This window comes from Glandiceps talaboti, chromosome 4, assembly GCF_964340395.1.
Source record: "Glandiceps talaboti chromosome 4, keGlaTala1.1, whole genome shotgun sequence".
Taxonomy (NCBI): domain Eukaryota; kingdom Metazoa; phylum Hemichordata; class Enteropneusta; family Spengelidae; genus Glandiceps; species Glandiceps talaboti.
In genome coordinates, this window is record NC_135552.1 from 20,859,046 (window position 1) to 20,876,536 (window position 17,491).

At 34.8% G+C, this 17,491-nt stretch overlaps 2 protein-coding genes across 4 annotated transcripts; one reads left to right on the top strand and one right to left on the bottom strand.

Moving 5' to 3' along the window:
• Positions 1-1,936: 1,936 nt before the first annotated feature.
• LOC144434491 (cobalamin trafficking protein CblD-like) lies at positions 1,937-8,381 on the top strand. The gene is made up of 8 exons (XM_078122945.1): positions 1,937-2,053; positions 2,846-2,907; positions 3,743-3,869; positions 5,048-5,253; positions 6,065-6,161; positions 6,568-6,704; positions 6,854-6,940; positions 7,534-8,381. The coding sequence occupies exons 2-8, from the start codon at positions 2,899-2,901 to the stop codon at positions 7,738-7,740; spliced, it is 870 nt and encodes a 289-aa protein (XP_077979071.1). The 5' UTR covers positions 1,937-2,053; positions 2,846-2,898; the 3' UTR covers positions 7,741-8,381.
• A 2,091-nt stretch (positions 8,382-10,472) lies between these two features.
• On the bottom strand, positions 10,473-16,821 carry LOC144434476 (putative phytanoyl-CoA dioxygenase). 3 transcript variants are annotated; one of them, XM_078122930.1, is made up of 5 exons: positions 16,688-16,821; positions 14,245-14,536; positions 12,965-13,069; positions 12,044-12,265; positions 10,473-11,537 (listed from the first exon to the last, which is right to left on the bottom strand). In XM_078122930.1, exons 2-5 carry the CDS (start codon positions 14,521-14,523, stop codon positions 11,322-11,324), a joined length of 822 nt encoding a protein of 273 aa, XP_077979056.1. In that variant the 5' UTR covers positions 14,524-14,536; positions 16,688-16,821; the 3' UTR covers positions 10,473-11,321. The 3 variants fall into 3 exon arrangements, with proteins under 3 accessions (XP_077979056.1, XP_077979054.1, XP_077979055.1); XM_078122928.1 differs by lacking the exon at positions 16,688-16,821 and adding an exon at positions 16,539-16,671; XM_078122929.1 differs by lacking the exon at positions 16,688-16,821 and adding an exon at positions 16,520-16,671.
• Positions 16,822-17,491: the final 670 nt, after the last annotated feature.

Below are 17,491 nucleotides of genomic sequence, written 5' to 3' on the forward strand. Positions count from 1 at the left end.
CTGTGTAGAAATTCTACAATACAAAATCTAGAAAACACAATAGCAAAGAGGTTTTTGTTAACTTGACTGGTAACAATGGTACACCCTTACATTCTGAAACTGGGATAATTTCTTGACAAGTGATAAGACTATTTTACCACTGAACTCTTGCATAATTGTAGTTGGCTTGAAGCCTTCACCTTCACATCTGCCCAAGCCAAACCGTGTTGTTTGAAAGTCACTAGTAGCTACATGTATGTATATGTGTAATACATGTACTAGTGACAAAGGTTTACTTTTTAGACAATGCCAAAGGGATGTATTGAATTTTTTGTTTATAATAAATATAACATTGACTATCAAGGTGCATGGTACTTGTAAATAGTACGCTGTTTCTTGATAGTAATTGTCGGGTGTACATGCCATTAAAGTCATGGCTATCACCTTTTCCACAGCTTCCAAGTATATTCACTGGTCTTATTTTAGGAGACAAACATGGGTGCGATACTGCACTTTGGAACTCGCATGACATGTGTAGTGTACTGATGACGAATCCTGAACATTTCACATTCAAATTTAGTTAAAGGGAGTACAAATTATTGGTATAACTAACCTACAAAATTGATGATCACATCTTGTTGACACTGGGTCCTTCATTAAATCCAAACTGCAATACAAAGTAATTGAAGTGATAAAGTCAAACATACAAGATATCATTAATTAATATGTTATAATAGTGACTGAGTAACTGAGTTCACTATAACTACAGTACTCCAGCCATAGTCTATGGTTTTGTACAAGATTGTGTCATTGTAAATCTCAATAATTGAAACTTATAGTCTAGAAGGCTTGAATTGTGAAGTTAGTATGTCTTGTCAGTAAAAATGACACTTCTTGAAAAGTCATTCTGCTCATGGTGGTCTGCCACTCACTTCATCATGTTCTTGCAAGCTTGGGATTGTCTATAGTGAAATCCATTCATGCTTGATTCTTGCATAGACCATGGTGGATGTATTTGGGATCATAGACTGTCAATGTCTGATTGTCACTGCACATAACATGTAATCAATGTACATGTACTTGACTAATTTGCATTTTTACTGTAATGGAACTATGAACAGGTCTATATGCCTATAGATACATAGATTGAGCACCGCAGTTACACCAAAGCCGTACACTGATTGTTCTAGCGGGTAGTCAGGGACTGTCGATGTCTTCTAGCCCAGAGACTTGGTGATTCTTCACTAGTTTGTTTTCTACTCTAGACTTCTCTTCAATGACACAACAGTATGTAGTCAATACTTACCATATCGGACATTCTAAATTCTTCTGCATTCGACATAAGGTGTCTTGAACCAGTTTGATTTCGTTGGTCGCCATAATGGTGTAGCTAATGTCCTGGGTTTTGTTTCAATTACAACATTGTACACACGGAACTGTGCACTTCACTTGTCTGCCTTATGAAACACTGTAGTACTCACGCTCGATCACATACACCTTTAGGTTACAATATTCGTATTTTGTCAAAAATATGTCTTCTAAATAGCATCAAAATATCACAGTTGTCAAAATGCATATATATGACAAAAGTTAACCAATAAAAATTAAACTAAATAAAGGCTTCGCTCGCAATTTTGCCAGTGTCGTCATCAAACTCACTGCACAGAAATGTACAAGTTGGATCTTCGTGTCGTCGCCATATTCGATTTTCCCGCAAAATCTCACCCATCACGTGATCAAATTGGTAAGGTAATGTTTCTTCTCATAAAGTGCAACAAGCTGGCTATGGGATGTTTATAATGTGCCATTCACCAGCGCTTCCAAAACTAGTACCATTTCATTTCTTAACATGTGAAAAAAGGTAAAACGATAATTTTATTTATTTGCGAGAATAGATGTCGCGATATCGTGATAACCTTCGAGAGTCAAACACGTACGCAGTGGCTTGTGGGATATGTAAGAGAGGGTCATTCTTGGGTCATGTTGCATTACTTATGGTGTGGCAAATTACGTTGACAACATTGGAGGATATTTCTGTTGAATAAAACACAATACCCTTAATTTTTCATAACAAGTGAGTATCGTACAACTTTCTTCTATTTTATTGAAACGGCGAGTTCTTAACGAACTTACTCTCGTGGTTAAATTGTTCGAAACGATCAGAGTCGCAAGTTACTCGCATTCGTACGTGTGAATTGCATCACTTCAGTCTTCAATATTCAATATTCAAAATCATAATATTATTGACACTTCGAGTGGCTATGTTCACGACTATGTCAAGTTCAACGTACATTCTCCATTCAATGATCGAACCTTTCTGATAAAACTGTGTCATTAATCGACAAGGTGGATGAAGACGTGTTTGTATTCCGTCAGTATTCAAAGAATCAAGAAAATCTTTTTGGCCCAAAGCAGTGTGTTAATGCACATTAGGTGATTTGACATCTGTTGATTTGATTTGACACCTACCACCCTATTAATTGTCATTTCTACTGTTATAACTTCAAATTTTGCAAATTGCTAAATTTCATTCAAATTTACTTCTTTATTTTACACCAATATACGAGTATTAAACCTCTGTTTACAAATGTAAATATGATCAAACGTTCTTGTGATTCTATTATTTCCGGGTAGAAAGTTTACATGTTTATAATGATTATGATTAAAAATCTCTTAATTTTGAATTCATGACTTCGTGGGTGTTAGCACATTACACTACTCTGAAAAAGTTGACGTGTATATTTGTACATGTACCGGGACATGTACTTGTACTTACATTGTTTGGGTAAGTTTGATATGCTTACCATGAATTGTGGACGTCATACCATTTATTGCCATTGTTATTCTTCTATTTTACATGATTTAGTTGCGTCCTCAAGGAAATCAGACCAGGATTTGAACAGTGCTAAAGACACCAAGATGGCAAAGGTATTGCAAACTGATATATTTGATGTATTTTACAAATTACTACATTTTCACGGTGTGCAAAATAGCTACATCAATATATTTCAAGGGGCTTGTGAGATATATAATTTCTTTGTCAAATACATACCATCTGTAAACCTCTTCTAAGATTGACCAGGGGTACTATATTATAGAGAGAAGTAAATATGGAATCACATCTTTGTTGCCTGTGTATACATGCTTTTACTGGGAATTTATGGGAATTACAATATTTTGAAGGCAAAACAGGCTTGGTGTGTGGGAGGACCAAGGGAGGGCAGGAGAATAGATTTCCCTTCAACAACAGTGGGACGGCACATAACAGGTTAAATGCCTTCCCCACAATTGCCATTTTTGAGTAATTGAATTCAAATATGTTTTATTTGGTGTGTGTTGGTGATCAAAATGACAAATCTGCCCATTAGTTTCACCTGTGTATACATGCTTTTACTCTAGTTGGAGTAAATGTCAGCCCACACATTTGTCAAGAATTTGTTTTTCTTTGGAATAAACCTGAACCCAGCAAAGATTTTTGATATGGATATTAACTACAGATTCCCGTTATGTCATTGGATGGGGAGTGTTTACATTTAAAGATGTCAACTTATAATATTAAGACAGTCATCTGAAGATAGAATAGCACTAACAGGTTGTCGCCATCTTGAAGTGCCCTCACATGATCAATATAATTTTTTATTTTTCATCTGGTTCAACCACCTGGATTTCAGAGTTCAATGGTGCATGCTACTACATCATGTACACGGTATATGACTGACAACATGTGTTTGTGATATTAATCTATCAGTTGATTTCTTCCTAGGTGCTTGCAGAGAGTCGAAAGTTGGTATGCCTTTTACCAAACCTCAGGGCAATGACAGCAAGAATAAGATGTTTTTCAAGTTATCGACAACAACAGCAGTCTGCCAGTGTCTATGACGAACAGCAAGGTAAAATAACTGTGAACTTGTACTTTAGATGTTGGATACTGTCTTTATGCTCAGAATAACATTGCCCACAAGATTGTCCAAAGTAACTAGGTCACCATCAAGACACTTAATTTTCTTTGCTGACAAAGTTAGTAGTTAAAATTTCTACTCACAGAGTCAAAATATTTCTTGGAAGTGAATCCCAAATGTTTGCCAGTATCTTATTAGCATTGTCAGGGGTGTACTACTAACTTTTTGATGCTGTGAGTTGAAATTTTCATTAGTAGCAATGCACCCAGAGTGCATGAACATTCATTCTTGCAAGATGTTATAAGTTTTACCCATATCTGGTCAGTCGAGTTTTGTCTTAATTTATAGAAATTATGTTTCCATTTCAAAGTTTCCTTCAGTTGAAATTGGTGAATGGAAATGAGCATATTCCATTAACTGTTAAATTTTCAAATCAGTGTCTGAGATTTCCTCCATGTCAATCATATTACCTTGTATATGTTACCAACATGCTTTGCTGTACTTACCGCCTGTTTCATGTTGGCTCACTGACTTTGAACCATGCAGAAATCAATAAGAAATTGGACATGCTATTCATTAAAATACCAAATTGAATGAATACAAATTCTTGCACCATGCAGACATCATATGTAGAAATCAAAACATTGGCTCCCGCATGTCTGCATCTAGGTAAAATGTAGCAACAAATTGTGATCTTGCTATTTTCATTAAAATGTAGAATTTGCAGTTTCTTAATGATTTCTGAGTGGTTACATATCAAACAGCCAGTGAACACTAATATGAAGTGGGCTGTACAGTCAACTTTCCTTACCTAACTTGACTCTACTGTAGAATACAGACCTAATGAAAAACAAGCAATCATGTTATTGTACATTACTTTCAGCATTCATGGCTTCTCTAATCAGTATAGACTGTAGTCAATATTTCAATTTCAGGGATTGAATTTATGGCTTTGACAAAGTTTTTTGTACGCCATGCATATGACAGACATCTTTCTTATGTCTATTGTCACAAATAGGGATGTGGTAGGGTCATTCCTATTTATACGATTATTCGATATAACTTACAAACATTAACGAACGTGTTTTGTTGTTACTATAAATATCTGTTGAAAAAAATACAATGGAGTAGTATTATTATGATAATTTTTATTGTATTTGTTACATTAGCTGGTGTAGGGAGTGACTGGCCTGATGGTAAGCTTGGTTTCCTCACACCACCTGACAAAAGCTTTCCACTACCTGGCAATGTTGGTGCATCAACTCAATTAAAACCACCAGAAGTTTGCTTACCAGTTGAACTTAATATCAAAACTTTGCCTACAGCACATGAAAAACAAGTAATTGTTATGGAACAATTCTTTCTATCTGATGAGGTAAGTTTATAATGTTATTGCAACTATCATACAAAATTTCATGTTTTTCAGTTGTCACCAGTAAAGCTGGATAGATTTTTGTCCTGACCAATTCTTGAATAACAATTGTACATGTATGTGTCATATCTTTAGCGTTGCGAACAAAGCTGCAATGGTCAATGTGTGTCTTTCCCAGACCAACTGGTTCTCATGGAATTGGCATTTTTTGGCAAACTTCCTGTCTTTGAAACCATTCTAACATTGAAATTACGCAATTGAGACTGATATATATCTGAGATGAAACTTACTGATTCCTCATTTGTATCTTCACCTTTCAATAACCAACCATTGAATTGAATTCAACTGAATTGAAATTTAAGAAATATATATGCATACAATCTTCGAAAGCAAAAGGGAAAACATTCCTAGTCATGATCAGTAGTGATTATTTGTGATAGTTCCTATGGCAATCTGGAATGTTGTATATATACACCAACAAGTACTAGTATGTTTGATAGTCACTAGGCCTAGGAATACAAGCTTGACTAGCTTTGCTATTTCTTGATCCCTTTTTGCCATGTATTCTGTATATGTATCTATTTTAAGGTTAATTGTATTATATTGGTGAATAAACATTATTATTATATTAATATTTTTTCCACTTGTGCAAGTTCACTCAACAAGATGTATTTACCAATTGAGAATTTGCTTGATATTCATGCCTATAAGCAGTATTTTCCTAAATTTCATATGCTGGTTTGTCATCCTCACCACTTTATTTTTTAAATATAATATAGTAAAAACCATTGTATTTCTTGTAATTCTATTGCAGGGAAAAGCAATGACAGAACAAAGTGAACAATCTTCTAAAAGTATAGAAAATGTATTAGAATGTATAGCTGTGGAATGTCCTAAAAAGTTAAAAAAAGGCAAGTATGATGTCTGCATGTGATAATGTTGTTGACATTAGCACCCTTCGTCTAGCCATTCAAATTGTAATGTTTATGTGAGAGTTTTTCTGCTTTGAACCCCCATGGCACAAATTATTCAATTCTTCATGTGCTAGGTTTGAAAACAGAGGTATAAGAGTACATGTACCTTGTTTGATACAAGTATTCAATTCATTGTGTTCTCGGTGTGAAAACAGATATATCTTGTTTGATCATATTATCTGCAGTAAGAACTAGCGAGACATTGAATTATGCTATGTTGCATATAAACAGACTACTAATGTAAGTGGTATGGTATATGCATTTAAATCTCAGTTAATATAGTAGCTAAGGTCATGTCAGTAGTCACTGAAGGGTTTATTAATTGATGGTTTTGGTTCTTTAGGTTTTATGGAATTATTTCCTGAGGCTGGTATTGGTAATGATGGTTTGACAGTAATTACACTCTGTCAGAAGACTGTAAATGATATGAGTGGATGGAGTCCTGCTGTGGAGGAGGAAAGGAATGATCTTACAGACTATGTAAGTTTTGATCTCATACTACCCCCTACGGTAAAATGATGTTATATCATCATTTAGTTCTTTATACAAACTATGGTGATGACAATTCCTCCCAACTCCTCATCTGAGACTATAGTAGAATTATATTGTGTTTCTATTCTATTCTGCAGTTTATGGCTGGTGCACAAGAAATCTGTGATTTGTTAAAATCTGAAGGTTTTTGGGCAGACTTTATTGATCCATCATCTGGTCTTGCAGTAAGTACATAAATATAGACTACTTTCTATTTGTATAGATTACATGATTGTGTGCATGCATATGTGCCCTTGTGTGTGTGTGTGTGTGTGTGTGAGTGTGTGTGTGTGTGTGTGTGACAGTGTGTGTGTGCGTGAGTGAGTGTGTGTGTGTGCTATGTAATGTTCAATTATTACTAACTCACCTCGAAAAGTATACCACGCAATTGAAAAATCTTACTCCAAATGTTCTTTATAATGGATAAAATATATCAATGTAACATGATATTGGTAGTATTCAGGCTTCTTCAAAAGTTTGATGGCCGACAACAAAATTGGATGCTTACAAAGTAAGATGTTGATGTAAAACATAGTTTTTTTGCTGTAGTTAAATAATTTCATCATGAGAACAGAATGCTCTGTATTGGGTACTGTTCTCGCCAGTGAGTATATATTGTGCTTGTCATTGATCAAAGTTAGTCAACATTATATAGCATTACAAAAAACTTTATATATCAAAGTATATTGCCTCCTATCTCCCTACTCATTTGCATTGTCTTTACTTCTCAGTAAAAGTATGCCAGTTAATGGTTATTTGTGTATATTTTACTTTTCAGTTTTATGGACGTCATACCAACATCAATCTGTTTGAAACTGATGAGCGTTATCAATCTCTTGGATTTGATATTATTGACCTAGGATGTTGTAAAGTGATTAGTCACCATGTATGGGGAACACATGCATTTGTAGGAAGTCTTTTCACCAATGCTCCAACAGACAGTACAATTATGAGACAAATTATGCAAAGCTTACATAAGGACTGAAACAACATTGTATCATAGTTCAAGTCTGGAATACTATGTTATGAAATGTTCTTAAAATTATGTTTGCAGTGAAGAACGATGCAGTTTTATGGATATGGACACTACAGAACATAAAATTTCAGAACAAGTATATACTGAAATACATATTTTACATTCACAGAGTTGTGAGTCAGACCTGAAATTTGTATTCCAGCATTAAGTTTACAGTGTCATTTCACAGATTATACTAAAATCAGATTGTTGGCATACATTCACGTTAAAGTTGGCAAGAAGAATGTACATGGATGCTTGGTTAGTACGGTAAATTGCTATGAAAAAAACCATTTTATTCACTGTAAGTAATTCATGGAAATCAAATCCTAAGATGTCTCCTCAGTCTCACCAAGGATGTGCCACTGACAGGACTGGTATCCAACATCTCCATTTGGAGACAAACCTTTTGGATTTGATTTCCAGAAATATTTGACTTTAAGATGAAATGTTTTATTCACATTAAAAGCATTTGATGCTATGTGTAGTACCTGGCAGTAGCTTTGTAAACAAAACACACAACTTACTATATCCCAGATGAGATGATGCATGGTGCTCAATATGTCAACCAGTTAGAAGGGTTGGTCATCATTCTACAACAGTTAATTGTAGTAGTAGTACTACATGTTGTTTTTCTTGGGATGGGGTTGGGTGGTGGGGGGGGGGGGGGGAGTGGGGGTGGAGTTGTTTGTCCACATTAAAAAAGTGTTCAGTTCAATTTTGCATGAAGTGAATTTCCCAGCTATTGTATTGGTATGCTGTGACTACAATCAATCACTTTTGAGGAATGCTTTCTGATTGTGGATATTTGTTATTGTATTCACAGAAAGATTAAAATGTAAATTATTTTATGATGCTAAGTGGTATATTGGCAAAATGTGTGTGTGATTCATATTTGTTTTACGTGAACAAGAAATGTAAACAAAACAGATTATCCAACATATTGTTCAGGATAACTTTTAAAAATGAAATTTCTTTTAACTGCACTGCAAAATAGCCCCTGGTTCAAGTGGTTCTGTGTACAGAAACAGCACTATTTCACTAATTACCTGTAGTGTTGATAGGAAAGCAAGTGTTATATATATGGACAGTCATTAAAAGTGAAATCTGATGAAAGTTTTCAACCAGGCCTGAATAGATTTTACCCATGTAACACTAATGCTTTGTAAGAAAGTATCTATGGCATTCATAAAAAGTTTGATGGTTTTGGCGTGTTACATTGGCAGCTATAATTAAAAAAATGTTACAGGAATACTGTAAACCTGGAAATTTTTGCTGAAGAGGTATTTTTTGCTTATTTCGCAAACAAAAACGCAAAAATATATAGTAACTAAAATGCCTTCTCGTACCTGAACACAATGTACCAATCAGGCAATTAGTAAAAATTAGACTTTGAGAACTAGTTGAGAAGTGTAAAATCGCAAAATTTTCTAGGTAGTGAAAATATCTACGTTTACAGTATTCACTTGATATCTGAGAGTCAATTCAGGGATATAGAACCAACAATTGTGTTTCCTTCAGTGATATATTTACAGAAAAGGTATTTTAATTTTAACAGTTGTATGTGTTTTGCAATTGTCATTATACTGATACATAAATTCTTTTGTGAAATGTACATTACTGTAAGCTATTTTTTAAAACCATAATAATTTTGTGTAAAAGCGAAAATATCTATTCTATGTATGTTTGGTGGCCAAAGGCTATTCAATTGTTTTGATGTACACCAATATACACTATGTTTTACTACAGTCAAGGAGACTGCAGTAATTATCATAATAATATTGTACTTCTAGTGCAAACACAACATGTACCAATACACACTGTCAATAAAGAGTACACAAACTAATGTTGTACAAGACAATGATTTCATGACTTTGATGATTTCACATCACATAGTATTGCAGGGTTACTACTTACTAACATTGCATTCATGGGACACACTGTTTTTCTATTCTATAACAATAGACACATATCAACTGCAGACTAACAATAACAGAGATACAACACACATAGCAGGATCTTTTACCTAATCTCATTGAAAAGTGAGTATTTCTATTCTTTTACAGTGCAGTAGAAATGGGCTTCTGCTGAACAGTTACACAATGGACTTACTGGTTTCGATCATTTGCTTTCCTACTGATAATCAATGTGATCATTTGTCTGCTTCTACATCATATGCTCGGTATCTCAATAATTGGTTATTTTGCATTGAAGTTGTCAGGGTGTGTAAATATGTCATGCCCCATCATGCCATGAGTCAACAGCCAATTTGTGCTATATCTAGAACAAGGCACCAATTTGTTCTCTTATTACTGATTGTTCAGCTACCAACATTTACAATATTAAAACAGTAAGACTCAGATTAGATATCGACCTGCACAGTGTCACTTTCTCTGAACTTCTAAATAACTTGCACCTCTTGCTTATCAAGCCATTTCAATTTCAACAGATATCATGAATGAACATCATTCTTGTGCCCCAATGCCATTGTCAATCTCTGAACCCCCCCCCCCCCCCTTTCCTTTCATTGCCAGGCTCTATCTACCCCCACTCTCCTAATCTTTGTCTTTGTCATTACCAGTCTTTGTATCCCCCTTTCCTTTCACTTTCAGTCTCTATCTACCCTCCCCTCTCTCCTAATCTTTTGTATTAAATATAAAAAAATGAGAACAATAGTATTTTGATTTTCATATATTAATTTTATTGCCATTGTACATCATCACCGTTACAGGGTCATTGTTTGACAGTGAATAGATGGAATCAATGGTTGGCAGTGACCATATAATGCCCCAATAGAATAATTCTCTTCAATTGCAATTGTTTATGATTTGCAGTGTTTGACATCTCTTCTCCAGGAACACTGATTCAAAGATTGTAATATGCAGTAACCATTCAAATCACTTGGCAGTAGTTTATGAATACATTAAATGGTGTACAGTTACAGCTTACAAAATTAACATTAAAATTATTAATTATTTATCACCAAGGAATTCTTAGTAGAAATATTTGTTTTGGGATATAAATATGAATTATGAATTACTTTGAGTTCAGCAATGTGAGTACTCCTGATAGATTGTTTTTTGAAGTGCAAGTATATCTGATGATTTTAAATAACAAATTATCCTATGCGAAAATGTGAGACTAAATGACCCCCCTGCCCCTTCACAGAAAGGTCAGCTTCAGTGACCCAGTACATAAAAGTCAGTCTCAATGGCCATTTGCATAAAGGTATGCTTGAATGACCCACTGCACAAAGGTCAGTGTGAATGATGTTTTGCATACATAACCTAACAGATTAGGCTAAGACAAAAAAAATCGTCCTGATTCCAGTAGAAAGGAAAGATAAAAAATACACATCTTGGTTATTATTGTTGAATAAATTTATGAATAGTGGTAGTAAAGAAGAAAAATTAATATCGTCCACTACACATGGTTTCAAGAAAATCTAACTAAAACTCAAACCTTCATACTTCCTAAGGAACCAAATCAGTTGACAGAAATTAATGAACTGCCTTGCTATAATACCAACATGCTCTTGCTTGGTTCAGGAATTAACCCTTCCAGATCAATGGAAAGGTATCACACAATACCCGATCACCTGGTCGCAAACCACCTGTGATTGGTGGAGACACATCCCAAGGTCTGGTTGCTATGACAGCATCATCACCGACCCATCTAGTGGATAAAACTCTTCTTGGTGTTGTCAAGGAAGTATTTGCTGGTGCACCATGGACAGTCAACATATGAAACACAACACAGTCACCAGGCTGTAACAGTTTTGTACAATGTAGTCAATATATGAAACAATGCAGTCACCATGCTGTGAAAGTTTTGTACAAATCAGTCAATATACGACACACAATACACTCACTGGCCTGTAAACGTTTTGTATAAATCAGTCAATATATGACACACATTAATGTAGTAACCAGGCTGTAACAGTTTTGTACAATGTAGTCAATATATGAAACAATGCAGTCACCATGCTGTGAAAGTTTTGTGCAAATTACTCAATATGCGACACACAATACGGTCACCAGGCTGTAACAGTTTTGTATAATGCAGTCAATATATGAAACATAGTGCAGTCACCAGGTAGTACACATTTTGTACAAATCAGTCAATACAGATGAAACACACATGACAACGGAATATTAAGCAATACATAGTTTGCATTTTCTGAAGTTTGTGATTTTGTGAAGTTTGTCGTATTGAAAAGTAATCTCAAATAGAAATGGTGAAAAATATTGATAAAGTCCAGAATTTATCCTACCTGCATTTCCCATTTCAAGATATCACCTTCTGGGATTTCTTTATCGATATCAGGCATATCTTCATAGATTTTATCATCAGTATGGTTAGCATTCCGCCCATAATTCAAAGATGTTGCAAACTTTCTCGGATGAAACCATTTACCCCATCGGTGAGATCCTCTGACATATTGGATGCTGGTTTCAATGGAAACATGATCAATTGGCATCCAAATGGAACAAACCTGAAAATAAATGTTATAATAGACACAATTTACAAATCTACTCACCAAATACATATTTAGTGTTCTAGACACTACAAACTTTTCTACTGAAAGTGACTCTCGAACAGTGCCCCAAAAGTAAAAATTCATCACCGCTCTCTGTTGTCTGAATTTCAAGACGGGTATCGCATTGTTGTAGCTGTGCTGAAATTCAGTAATTAAATTGTGCAGTACGTAATTTTAGTAAATTGTGGGGTATCAAAATTCAGTAACTTGTGTTGAATATCAGACCTATAAGGAGTTGAATTTCAGGCATGCTTGCACATAGTGCTCAGCTGAACTTGGATATGAGTGCAGTGCTGAATAACATTACTACAGCAGTACAGCAGAATAACCCATTCACATGGCAGGACTACTGTGTTTTCTTTATGTAATATATTGTCTGTTACATCACTTTTGGTGGCAAGTGGCATTATGACTATCAATTTCAATCCAGGTATCTGTTAATTGCTTGCAATTAATTTCTATCGATCAATTCTTCATATTTTTCCTTTCTTACAGTGAAAACATTTGGCATAAAATATTGACCATTTTTGGAATACATTCCTTCAACATTTTCAACACAGTTCTTCAGCAGGAAATTTTGGATAATTGGTTCTGATTTTAAATTTTTGGTTGATAACTATATGGGTGTTAAGAAATGCAAATAAGTAGAATCACCTTGTTGCCATCTACAGGATAGTATGCTTGATCATGGTGCCATGGTGTTACTTTGGATGTATCTGGATCTTTAGTTAACACATGCTCATGGTAAAATACTACTTCCTGTCAACACAAAACACATTATTAGTAATTTACATAAATTTACGTTTATTAAATGAAAGATACTAAACTGTATTTTCAAGTGTCCCATGACAAAAAACTATACATAATTAACAAACATCAACAACAGTGACTCTATCTTAAGTTCATTGCATTGTCTATTTACAATTTCAAATATATGTTTTATTTGATGACGTGTTTTACAATGGGCAAACATGGATGTCTGCTAGATGTCTGATAGATTATGTTAGATTATGTTAGATGTATGCTAGATTATGTTAGATGTCTGCTAGATTATGTTAGATGTCTGCTAGATTATGTTAGATGTCTGCTAGATGTATGCTAGATGTTGATAGATGTCTGCTAGATGTATGCTAGATTATGCTAGATGTATGCTAGATGTTGATAGATGTCTGCTAGATGTATGCTAGATGTCTGTGCTAGATGTCTGCTAGATTATGTTAGATGTCTGCTAGATTATGTTAGATGTCTGCTAGATTATGTTAGATGTTGATAGATGTCTGCTAGATGTATGCTAGATTATGCTAGATGTCTGCTAGATGTCTGCTAGATTATATTAGATGTCTGCTAGATGTCTGCTAGATGTTGATAGATGTCTGCTAGATGTATGCTAGATTATGCTAGATGTATGCTAGATGTTGAGAGATGTCTGCTAGATGTCTGCTAGATGTATGCTAGATGTCTGCCAGATGTCTGCTAGATTATGTTAGATGTCTGCTAGATTATGTTAGATGTCTGCTAGATGTATGTTAGATGTTGATAGATGTATGCTAGATGTGTGCTAGATGTTGATAGATGTCTGCTAGATGTATGCTACATGTTGATAGATGTATGCTAGATGTTGATAGATGTATGCTAGATGTTGATAGATGTTAGCAGAGAGATTAGAAGACTTACAAGAGGTATATAAGTCGATCAGTGTCATAAAAATGTAAGCAATCTAATTTTCATAGCAAAAGTGAAAATTAGCATCATATTATTCTATGAAAAATAAGGAATGTCAATAATGTATATCAAACTTTTTGGTGCATGTACTTCAAGAGACGGATTGACAATATGTTTTTTAAAACTTTACTTTTAGTAAATTATTTTTAAACCAAATCTCTAGCTCTTACCATGATGCTGACTCATCTCAAACTGAAAGTCCACTCTCTTACCTGTGTCTTCATCAGTTTGCCTACAATGGCAGCAGCAGGTGATTCCTTTGCATACTTCTCAAATTCTTCAATTTTCTGCCAGTTACAGTAATCGTTGAAATAGCTACCAGGTCCATCCGCTCCTTTCAAACATTCAGAGTATTGACTTGGATTGGCCAAATTTTTGTTAATGCCAGCCTCTACTAATTGAATCCAGTTTTGGTCAAAGACTCCTCTCAGACAAACTGCACCATTCTCTTCATACTCATGTATGATGTCTTCAGTTATCATCTCAGACATGATTTTTGAAAACCTAGGAAAATATCAGTAATAATAGTGCCAATGATGTTGTAGCACAACTGCACAGTCTTTAAAAATGTTTATCCACATGCTGATCCATGCTAGGTATAGGTGTTCATTTGCTGAATGATTATCCAGTTGCCTATCCATCCCTGTTGTTATCTTTGCAATATACCGGGTATGCGATTATTTGGCTGTTGCTATGGGCATGGCCATGTTGCTAGACATATTTGCATATATTTTTTGGATGTTTATTCACTTGGCTATGAATCCCTGATGTTATCTTTGTGATATGGCTGTTGCTATGGGCATGGTCTTGTTGCTAGGCACATTTAAATACATTTTTTGAATTTTATTCACTTGTCTATGAATGCCTGTTGTTATCTTTGCAATATATGCGATCATTTTGCTGTTGCTATGAATGTAGTCTTGTTGCTAGGCATATTTGCATACACTCTGTGAATGTTTGTTCACTTGTCTAAGAAACCATGTTGTTATCTTTACTTTTGTGAAATACACCACCGTTTGGCTGTTGCTATGGGCGTGGTCATGTTGCTAGGGGTATTTGTAAACTCGCTTGCCTATGAGATGATGTTATTTTAGCAAAATATACTGGTATTTGGTTGTTGCTAAGGGCGTGGTCATGGTTGCTTGTGTCAATTGTGTCAAAATGTTTTAAACAAAATCTGCAGAAAAACACTTATAGAACCATCTCATCAAATTTCAGTCCCATTGACCGAGTACATTGAGATATAAATTTTTACACCTAATTTGCATATCACTGATGAGATCATTATATGCTTAATAATTCTTCATCTACACACCACCAGATGCACCCCCATTACATTTCAGCCCAATCTGCTGAGTAGCATTGGAATTAAAGATTTTTGACAAAAAAGACACACTTTTAGCCCTAATTTGCATATCACTGATGGAATCATCATGTCATGAACAAATCTTAATCTACACACTCCTATGAATGTTCCCACCACATTTAAGACCAATCTGCCCAGTAGATTTTGAGTTTAAGTTTTTTGACCAAAAATAACATTTTTTTGAGCCAAATCACATACCTGTGATGCGATCATTTTGCTTTGGAGAATTTCCCAACAAGACACCAAAAGTATTGTCCCCATCAAATACCAAGGCAATTGGTCTACCTGTTTTTGAGTTTAAGTTGTCCACACACAGACAGACAGACGTAGACTGACGGACACTGCACCATGCCTATAGCACTAGTGAACCTTATCTGAGTTCAGTTGTGCTAATAAAATGGGGTAATTATTTTGGAGTTTCATTCTACAAAATTATTTTACCATAGTTTCCTACTTTAACAAAAACAAACAAACAAACAAACAAACAAACAAAACAGTGTGACACAAAATGACCAAGTCAATATTTTGTTACTCAATTGTAAAATTTACTAAATAGCTAAAAAAAAAAAACATCTGTGATCTGTAAACAAACTAGGTAAACATAAGTCAGCAAGTAAACATAGACTTTGTACAGCAATGTTTCACTATATTCATTATATTTACTATATTATATGGAGACATATGGTATGCATGCAACATACAGTGGTGTTTGCACTATCTATATATAGGCTAGCACAGTAATGATTTACGACATACTGCATTGTTCTATACAAAACCACTTCCTGTTCGTACATTAATAAACTTTTCATCAAATTTTTGGATTTTTTGGTACTTTTAAAGTTATACAACTTATCAATCTGATTAAAATCTGATTTTAATCATATTGACAACTTATAGACACTGGCTCGGTTTATGTTCGCCCTCTCCCATATCGTTTTTTAAAAATAGAAAAACATGTACTAGACAGCTATTAAGTCTTCTGCATGGATGATGCAATCATTATGTACATCACAGCTAGCTACTTCAGTATTACTATACCACAACACAATTTGTATCATATCGTAATCAACACGATGTCGTCATTGTGTAACAATATTACGACGATATCTGAAATCAACAACCTGTAAATTTACGGTTTACCGTTTAGCTCATTTGAGCGCAGTAACTTCAGAGTTCGAGACTGGCCTGTTGGACCACAGGTTGGACAAACAGATTACACGTAGTATTATGTGAAAATGTATGCCATGTCTTGCATATGCGTGTTTGTTTTGAATATTTTTATCGCTTACCTTTTGAACTATGATTTATGAACTCCGTTTCCACTCATTATTCAAAACTAAAATATGCCTATTGTGGTATTATTATTTTAGTTTTGAATAGCTTTGTGATTTTTACAGATATTTAAATGTTCTTGCCAGGTGCCAGTTCAAGTTGTTTGAAATACTTGAGATGACGTAATTAGGGACCAGACAGTTTCTTCGGCCGGGGGTGTGTGGATTTGTGTGTGTGTGTGTGTTTGTTTGTTTGTGTGTGTGTGTGTGGGGGGGGAGGTCACCCTGTTTTTGAAATTGACAGGGGGGGGGGGGTCATGCTGTTTTGAAAATTGTGGAGGGGGGGGGTCATTGTGTTTTGGATTGTGATGGAAGAAAACAATCCTTTTCTACAATGGTGTATAGCCTTGTCTGAAATGTGGTACATGTAAATATTTGTTCTTGTCCCTGTTTCTTACATGAATCCTTTACTATTACTTATTAGTTCAAACATAACTATACATATACATATACATGTATTACCTAGCTACCACACTAGTTACAGAACTTGTCATGTAAATGCTTGTTTCTCACAAGGTTGAACGTCATAGATAGTTTATAAAAGAAGTTAATCTAACTTGTTCTACTTGTCAGTATGAACTTGTCAGAAGGGATTAATACACTTTCTATTTTGGACACTATATGTTATTGACACTACAAATCACCACATCTCATCAGATTCCAGTTTATATTATACACTAGGTATGACCACCTAAAGTTCTCTAACATACCGGTGACTTTACTATACATGCAATATTAATGCCCCTATACCAATGTTACGGG